This window comes from Merops nubicus, unplaced genomic scaffold (assembly GCF_000691845.1).
Source record: "Merops nubicus isolate BGI_N331 unplaced genomic scaffold, ASM69184v1 scaffold26354, whole genome shotgun sequence".
Lineage (NCBI taxonomy): Eukaryota > Metazoa > Chordata > Aves > Coraciiformes > Meropidae > Merops > Merops nubicus.
Genome location: NW_008602651.1, coordinates 2688 through 11497, shown reverse-complemented (window position 1 = coordinate 11497; position 8810 = coordinate 2688). Strand labels below are relative to the sequence as shown.

The following is an 8810-nucleotide window of genomic DNA, read 5'->3' as shown; positions in this document are numbered from 1 at the left end:
GTTGGCTAGGACTGTATTTTTAAAAAATATGTGGGATTATGTGTAGTTACATGAATACACTATTAAAAATAGTGTTATGAGTAAGAAAATAATTCTATCTAGCTGTGTGATATTTATCTTTCTGGTTGGGCCAATGTATATCACAAAGAACTGGTCATCTCTCATGCATGTTCAAGCTACAGAGCATTTCAGTGCCCCTGCTTCTGGTGTTGTTCTTCCACTGCCAGATATTTTGTGCCTATGTTTCTGCAGTGAGCCAATCTGACTGCTACGTCAGCCTCTGGTTGCCAACTGCTTCAGATGAAAAATTCCACACCCAAACCATCAAAAACTGCAGAAATCCTGTATGGAATGAAACTTTCTACTTCCGGATACAGAGACAAGTCAAGGTACACAAACAAAAACCTCTCTTCCTCATCTCACATCTACGCAGCCTTTTTCAGTTTAACCCCAAACAGGATGTCCTGTCTTCTAATACCTTTCTGAGTTTACTTAAAATACCTCTAGGAAGCTGAAGCAAAACAGGTTTTTGCTTTTGCTGGAGTCTATTTCTCTCCTAAGAGGTAGTTATTTATACATCAGTAATGTGAATCTGACCTCTTTGGAGAAGTCTGATGGGACCGATTACTGATAGACAACATAGAGAAACCAAGCAATACTAAACCAGAAAACTACTTTTTTTCCCCTGAAAGGGCATGAAGTAAGGGTATATCAATGCCAGGAAATTTCTAAATTCTAATATGATTAAGCTCTTCACTCAATTTGCTGCTGATAATTACACTCAAATACCTGTGAACAGGTGGCTGAAAGTGGGAAGCCTGAAGACCCATAAAGGTGGTTATTGATGTGAAGTGACCTCTATTGCCCCTGTTGATAAGGGGCAAAGTAAGAATTCTGACTATTTATATTCCTTTCTGAAAGATTTCATTCTTTACGACAGCCACTTAAAAGGTGACCCAAGAGAAATCTCAGCTGGGCCTTAACTGAAGAGACCAGAAGCTGTTTCTTACAAAGAAGATTACACTAATTTTCTTACACTTCCTTGTGACACTTTGTCATCAGTACTTTTCTATTTCCCCTCTGTAAAGCAGGTACCTAGAAGAGAAGAAATACTCTGTCATATGTCATACTTCTTGGATACATGCTAACAAATTGGACATTTTTCATTTCTTTTTCCAGAATATTTTGGAAATCACTGTTTCTGATGATGACATCATTCGTGATGATGACCATGCTATTGTGCTTTTTGATGTAGCTAAAATCCCCCTGAGTGTTTATGGCATTCCCACTAAATCCAGAGGTAAGAGCTCGATCAGACATTTAGTACATCTTGGCATCCATTCTCTCCCTCTAATTAAAGAAGCGTGCTGTCTCTTCTGTCTTTCACCACCAGCTTGGGGTAGAAATGTATTAAGATTTATTAACATTTTGGAAATTGCACACCAGTGACAAACAACCTTCTCAAGCCCCTGAAGAGAGGCAATTTTAGGGAAGCTTTGCACTTTTAATAATCTGGCAGAAAGTGACAGGGAATCCTCACAAAGACTATAAAAAGAAGAACAGCACAAGGTCAGAAAAATGGCCTGTTTCTACAATCTTTACTAAACCCTATGTCTTAGCATATCATGTTCAGCCCACAGAAGCTGGCAGGGAAGAAAGTGTGAAAAATAAAGGTTTACTAGGGAGATCTGAAAGCACCAAACACGCATTGTTCAGCTAGCACATCTGATATCTTCTTTCCCTTTGGGAAGAAAAAGCTGCCCCTGTCCTCTAACACTGACAAGAGCAAGCACAAAATGGAATATTGTTACTTATTAAAGCAGAGAGGAAGCTATGCCTGAAAAAATGAAGGTCACTTTGCAAACTTCTGGACATGATAACTGTGGCTGCTTCTTTTTTCCTTTCATTTTCAGAGGAAGGAAGAGCTGGAAGTTGAGTTTGTATTGGAAAGCATGTGAGTAATACCCCATTATTATGGGAGCAGCAGCTTGAGGTGGTGGATCAGTGCAGGGGAACCTTTTGTATGCCCAGTATCATCTTAACAGCCAGATTTTTCAAACTTAATGTGTGCATTAGCAAATCCCTTTAAGAAAGGAAAATGCCACGATGTGGAGAACAAGTTCAGAGTTTATAATTCTGTGACTTTCTCTTAAAATGTATGTATTACTTCCATAGTTCAGAGTTGGTTTTCTGGGGCTCACAAAACCCACTACTGCAAGTCTATAGATTTTCTGGAGAGCGTTCTCTGGGCAGCTCATGACTGAGGAGAATGTTGTTACCCAATCTGTGACATACCTGTGCTACTAAGGCTGTTACAAGGACTTTCCAGGTGCCTTATTGCAGCTGAATAACTTCTGCCAGGTAGTTATGTGGCATCTAATGAAAAGGATTTCTACTTCTACAAAAAACAAGAAGGAGCAAATTAAAAAAAAAAGAAAAAAAAAAAATTAAATGAAGTGTCCTGTTCATGACAGCATCTAGATTATATTGTTTATAAAATAAATGTATTATTTATTCTTGTTTTCTAGCCCGGGTCCTCCTGAAGCCATCATCACAAATGGGGCAATAGTGGTAAAATATTATTTGCTTTGTTGTCTTATGCTCTTTCCACATCATTCCTTACCATAGTTGACTATGATGACAGTAGAGGGAAACATTGCAAGTCCTCATTCTTTAGTAAAGAACTTTTTCTCTTAGAAACTTTATCTCTGAGGAGGGGCCAGCATGACCTTAGAGGAGCCTTCAGACTGCTAACATTTCCCTTGGTTTTACCTGCATCCACTGAAAATTACAGTGAATTTAGCATAGCTCAGTCTTCCCATGTGACAATGAAATTAATTCTCACATTCACTGAGTTTGGCTCCAACACAGTTTGCCACTGCATTCAGGCAATGACCCTTTCAACAATGACCCTTCCACCATTTGCCAGCTGTGGTGGGGAGATCACTGGATGAATAATCTAATTATCTGTCCCCATCACATCTACTCTAGTCTCGTGAAGTAGCCTGCTTGGAAGTTCACTTGGACAGCAGGATGAAAAAGAAGCATTTTTCAGGTAAGCTTATTAATTTTATAACTGAATGATTTTACCCTCTCTAACAATGCCCAAAAATTTCATTGCCTAAATACTACTTCTCTAATTGGCCAAATCTAAGATGATTTCTAAAAACTTTGCAGCAGGGAACACCAGCAGTTCTGAAGCAGATGTAGGTTCAGGGTTCTGACTTCATGGGGAGCCTTGTGCCAAACTAGAAACCACATCAGATACTTGTACAGAAGGTTTCTAAATCCCAGCTGAGATCCTGCAAATCTCTGCTGTAGTATTGTGAAACCCTGAAGAAGTTCATATTCTTAGCATGATAGTTCATGGCCTTAATTTTCCTCAGGATCTCTCACAGTTTGACTTCTGCATATGCACAGAAACACCTCATTTTTTGCAGGGTTTAGCCACTCAGCAGCTGGCTCCTGCCTGACCCTGATCAAGATCCAGAATCTAGAAGTTCCTCTGTCCACATCCCCTGAGGGGCTGGATCTGGTAGGCAATCTCAGAGCATGCATAACGCACATTGGCAGGATTAGCTGATCTCTTCATATAAATAGGGTCATCTGCTGCAGAGTCAGATCTTAGTTTAGGGGACTGAGGACTTCTCTTTCTCATTATTTGGCCTGGGATGAGGGATGATTTACAGAGCTAAGTACCTGGTTGCATTCATTGTGCCTTGATGCAACTGCAATAGAAATGCAGCAGTCTAAAATTCAGTGCAGTTCACACTGCACTCCCATCCAGCTTCTTGCTCAGCCCATTATAAAGACACAACTACCTGTAGTGTTTGTGTCTTGGATCACTTTCAGAAGTCAGCTTTCCAAATGTAAAGGAAGAGGAGAAGGGATTTGTTCAAGGCTGTTTTGCTGCTTTTTTCCTTCTCTTGCTTTTTTTTTCAAATAAAAGTAACTTCTTGTTTGCATTTTATCTCATTGTTTTAGAGAATGAGCTGACATTTACAGTGAAAGGATCCTTTGAAGAAACGCAGAGAGTTTCACTGGGCTGTGACTCCTGCTCTCCTCTCCCAGATCCCACCTTCTTCCACTATGCCAAATACAAGCAACCCTCCCTGGATGTTGCACTCACAAAGAAGAGGAGGCTTCCCACCTTTGTACGTTACCTCAGAACATGGTAGACAACACAGACAGTCCTATGATTTGATCTTTACATGTGAGTAGGCAGCAAGAGGAGAACATTTCTGTCTTAACCAAAAGCACTCGATGCTCCTTTTCAGTGTGCCTGCATGTCCTGTGGAGCACGAAGGAGAAGCATCCCCCTGACTCTCCCTTTGAAGTCGCTCCCCTCTGAGCAGGAAGTAGTTGGTGAGGTAAGTGTCCACTGGCCATGGAGAATCCTCTGCATGCTTTTAAAAATTATTGCCAAAAAGCAGAAACCAAAAGACACTTCCCTTTCTACCCGAGCCAGGTGTATCCTAACCTTTGAATCTAGGGCAGTACCTAATGAAGTAAGTTATCTGGGGCAAAATAAAATGGGAAATCCAGAGGAGAAGGAGAAAGAAGAAAAATGTCTAAGCTATTGCTCATTCTTCTTCTACTTTCTGTGTCCTTAGCTAGGCTGGAGGTCACTGAGTGCCACTTGGACAAGGAGGTGAGGCTGCAGCTTGGCACACTACGACAGGAGACAAGCCCGTGCCACACTTACGGGGTGCTCAGCCTCTTTAGCTTCCCCTTGTATCTCACATTGCTGCTGAGAGATTTTAGTTTCAAGACCCATGTTTAATGGTGGACTCTTCCAGAGAGGTGAGGTGTAGCACTGCAGCTCTTCTGCTATTTATTTTTGTAGCAAAGAAGTACCAGCACAAGCTACACCTCAGAGAAGATGCTGACTACAGATGATAGAATCATAGAATTGTTTACACGGGAAAAGACCTTTAAGATCATCAAATCTAACCATTAACCTACCTCTACCAAGTCCACTGCAAACCCATGTCCCTAAACACCACATCTACATGACTTTTAATAATGTCCAGGGATAGTGATTCAACCACTTTTCTGGGCAGCCTGTTCCAGGGCTTGACAACCCTTCGAGTGAAGAATTTTTTCCTAATATCCAACCTCAACCTCTCCTGGCACATCCTGAGGCCATTTCCTCTTGTCCTATCCATTGTTACTTGGGAGAAGAGACCTCCTTTCAGGTAGTTGTAGATAAGGTCTCCCTGGAGATGATAACACCAAAGTCTTAATTAATTAAATCTGTGCATGTCTCTGGATATTAATGAAACACGGAGAGGAGAGTCTATCTTCCAATCTCCATTTACTGAGGTTCAGAGCTTTGTGATGTAATGATGACCCAAAAAAGCTATGCCTCGTTCTGGCTGGGGGAAAGGAACTGTTTTAAACAAAATATAAATATTTGTAACTTTACCTTTTTAATTTTCAGCACAGAAAATTTGATCTACACTTCAAGTTGAAAAAATGGTACGTTATCTTATTTATCTTCTTTCTCAGTTTTTTAAATTTGGATAGCTGTCAGTCAGGTTCCAATCCCTTTGTTGCTACCTGTGCCCTGATTGCTGGCACATCCTCATTTCAGACTACAAAATGAAATGGAATCAGTACACAGTACAGAGATTTTCAGTGGCTGTGAGTTGTGTAGTGAGGCTATATAGTGAGCTAAGAAAACACTTTATGAAGAACATACAAATTCTCTACTGAGATTTTGCTGCAAAAAGAGTGGAGACACTCTTTGATACCTCTACAAACTAGTGCCAAATGCAGATTTTCAATAAAAGCAGCATTTCAAAACTAATTGAAAGAAACCTTTTTGTTTCCTGAGGTCAGAGAAAAAGTCTAAAGGAGTAAAGTCAGAGTGCCTGGCCACTCTATCAGATTAAAAATAATAATAATAATAATAATAATAAATGTACCTGCATTTCTTTTTTAATATCTACTCAAAGAGGTAAATGCAAATTAACTCAATCAAGTGATTGGTTATTTCTAAATCAACGGAATACATTGTGTATTTTGAGATATGGTTAAAGCCTTATTAAAATTTCTAGGATGAATATGTTATATTGTGTAACACTGTAAAGGAAGTTCCCTTCCCTTAAAAAAGCACGTGCATCTTTCATCATTTTGTCTATTTTCAGTAAATATGCCATGAGATATACATACAATTTACAGCTGTCATTTAAAAACTTCTTCCTTACCACAGGTAAGAGAGATTTTCATAACAACTTCCAAACTGCAACTGTAGTGCTTATAAATACCCGTAAATGACTACATGCAAAAAATAGTCTGAACACACAAGTCCACAACTTCAGTCCACAAATATCAGTGGAAATTTAGGCAGCTTCCAAAAGCCACCTTTAATACACTGCCCTCTGCAGGCTTTTGGCTTCATCTCTGAAAGGGAACAAGGCTCCAGCTTGCAGCTATATTTAATTTCAGGCCTCTTCAGCAAGGAATAAAAAATTAAAGAGACTCTCTCAGTCCATAGGAAGACACACTGTTATTCTCCAGGAGCAAAGGAAAACATTTCACCTCTTCCTGCTTTGCTTTATATATACCTGATGGTGAAGGCATGTCTATTTAAGAAGTAGAAGTCATTAAAATGCTGAATTAGACTATAAATGAGACACCTGATCCTCTGTTCCAGCCAGGAAGACCTAGACGTACGGCTGGGGTTTGACCTGTGTGCCCAGGAGAAGGATTTCATTCGCAAGAGGAAGAAGGTGGTTGCAGCTGCTCTGAAGGATGTCCTCCAGCTGGAGGAGGACTTGCAGGATGATGAGGTATCTGACACCTCTGATATTCTCTCCTTTCTCCACAGCTGAGTATTAAAATGTAGCATCTGTGTTCAACTCCCATTTTCCTGGAAATAGTGTGAAGTTTCATGTGCGAGCTATGGCTGGCTCCTCTAGTCTAGGGAAGAAATGAGTACTCAGAGGGGACATCAATAAAAACCAGTAGCTCTGTTGCTACAGTTTCTAGCTTTGTGTTGAGTAGCAGTCTGCACAACAATGCAGAGAAGGGTTAGGTGCTCTCGGGACCAAAGCCAAAGCTTCTTTCAGGCCTCACAGTCATCTTGGCTAGATCTAGACCATTGAATCAGTGCTTCTTTCCCTCACGGTTCAAACTGGACTTTACCTTATTGTGCCTTTTCTGTCAGCATTTAGGCTCCCATTGTGTCAGCATAGCATGCTGCCACTCTGACTTCATCATCTGCTGCAGCTAGAGCATGCACGTGTTTGGCAAATGGGGACAATGGCAGAGGGTCCAAGGCAAGGAAAAATCATGATTGTCTTTTTTAAATTACTAAAAAAAAAAATGCAGAGATGACAAGTTTTCCTTGTTTTGCTTTAAACTGTGCTCAGCAGGGTTTTTTTTGCACAGCTGGACCTTTCACACACAAGACCTTGCCTTTACATTGCCAGGACTAAGCCATGGTCCATTTTCTTCCCCTTAGATGTAAAGGCTCCCATTCTTTCCTTCAGAACAATCTCCCTAAAATCTCCTGATGTCTTGCACAAGAGAACAATTCACTCCAATGCATGGCAGCTATCTTTAGTGTTAATTCCACCAATTTATATTTATGGATAAATTGTTCTACAACTACCAGACTCTGGATTTCTGTATCATCACAGAACTTCAGTAACAGAAAGGTTATTACTTCTCATGTGGAAACTGTGAGGCATCACCTATCTCTTCTGGTCTATTGCATCTGATAAATTCTGGTTCAGATGGCAGCAGGTACAATTCCCTCTAGTGTTTTGCTGTCTGTGTTATTTGTTTTGCAATAGAACACTAAAAATGTGGTGTTTGAGACGATGGATTTCACATCCTAACACACAGCTGCTTGGCAGAGGAAGCTTGAAGTATTTCTTACTCCTTCTATGCCCTGTTATTGATTGAGGTTGTTCTTCTTGCAGACTGGTGGAACACAACATCTTCATTACTTTATCAGTACTGTAACTCTTTTCTAATCAAAGATGTCTCTCTCCCTTCTCAGATCATGTCACTAAATGCATATGGTTTTGAACAGGTACCTGTGGTGGCAATCATGACAACGGGTGGTGGAACAAGAGCTCTGACAGCCATGTATGCTCACCTTCTCAGTGTGCAGGAACTGAACGTCTTGGACTGTGTCTCATACATCACTGGTTTATCTGGCACAACATGGTAAGGCCAAGATAAGCAAAGTCTTCACAGGAATTTTCTGTATGTGATGTCAAGACATGATCTAAGAGTTGTATCACCTCTACTCTTAAGAAAGGGCTTTCTTTCTCTGCTATGTCTTTTTTTCCTTCATTGGGTATCTGCCTACATTTGGAATTAATTCAGTCTTGATTAAATATGTGGATGGTATATCACACACACATGCATTTTCATGTAAATCAAGGCATCACACATGAACCTTCATAACTTCCCAAAGCTCTGCTTCAGAACTCACACTATTCCCTGTGTGGTTTTGGTTTTGTTTTCTAGGACCATGTCAAACTTGTATGAAGATCCTGACTGGTCCCAAAAGGATCTTAAGGAAACACTCAATGATGCCCGAAAACACGTGCTCAAAAATAAGTTCCTTACTTGCTTTGCACCCGATCGTCTGAAATATTATTTGAAAGAGTTGTGCCAGAGGGAAAAGGAAGGACATCAGATATGTTTCACAGACCTGTGGGGACTCATCATTGAAACCATGTTACACGAAAAGGTACAACGGCAGAACCTTTTTTTTTCATTTTTGAGTATTTAGTGAATATAGCAGTGAGAGCAGACAGTAAATCAAAAAATAGTTGGGTTGGAAG

General features: G+C 40.3%; 1 protein-coding gene across 1 annotated transcript in view; it reads left to right on the top strand.

Annotated features, from left to right (window-relative positions):
- Nucleotides 1–227: 227 nt before the first annotated feature.
- LOC103771145 (cytosolic phospholipase A2 epsilon-like) overlaps nucleotides 228–8810 on the top strand; it is a gene marked incomplete at both ends in the record, with an annotated part of 10463 nt that continues 1880 nt past the window's right edge. The window contains 12 exon segments of the mRNA XM_008938433.1: nucleotides 228–389; nucleotides 1180–1268; nucleotides 1270–1300; nucleotides 1914–1954; nucleotides 2529–2571; nucleotides 2992–3055; nucleotides 3985–4154; nucleotides 4278–4370; nucleotides 5444–5481; nucleotides 6662–6797; nucleotides 8048–8184; nucleotides 8491–8716. Of these exon segments, the coding sequence (XP_008936681.1) occupies nucleotides 228–389; nucleotides 1180–1268; nucleotides 1270–1300; nucleotides 1914–1954; nucleotides 2529–2571; nucleotides 2992–3055; nucleotides 3985–4154; nucleotides 4278–4370; nucleotides 5444–5481; nucleotides 6662–6797; nucleotides 8048–8184; nucleotides 8491–8716 (1230 nt within the window).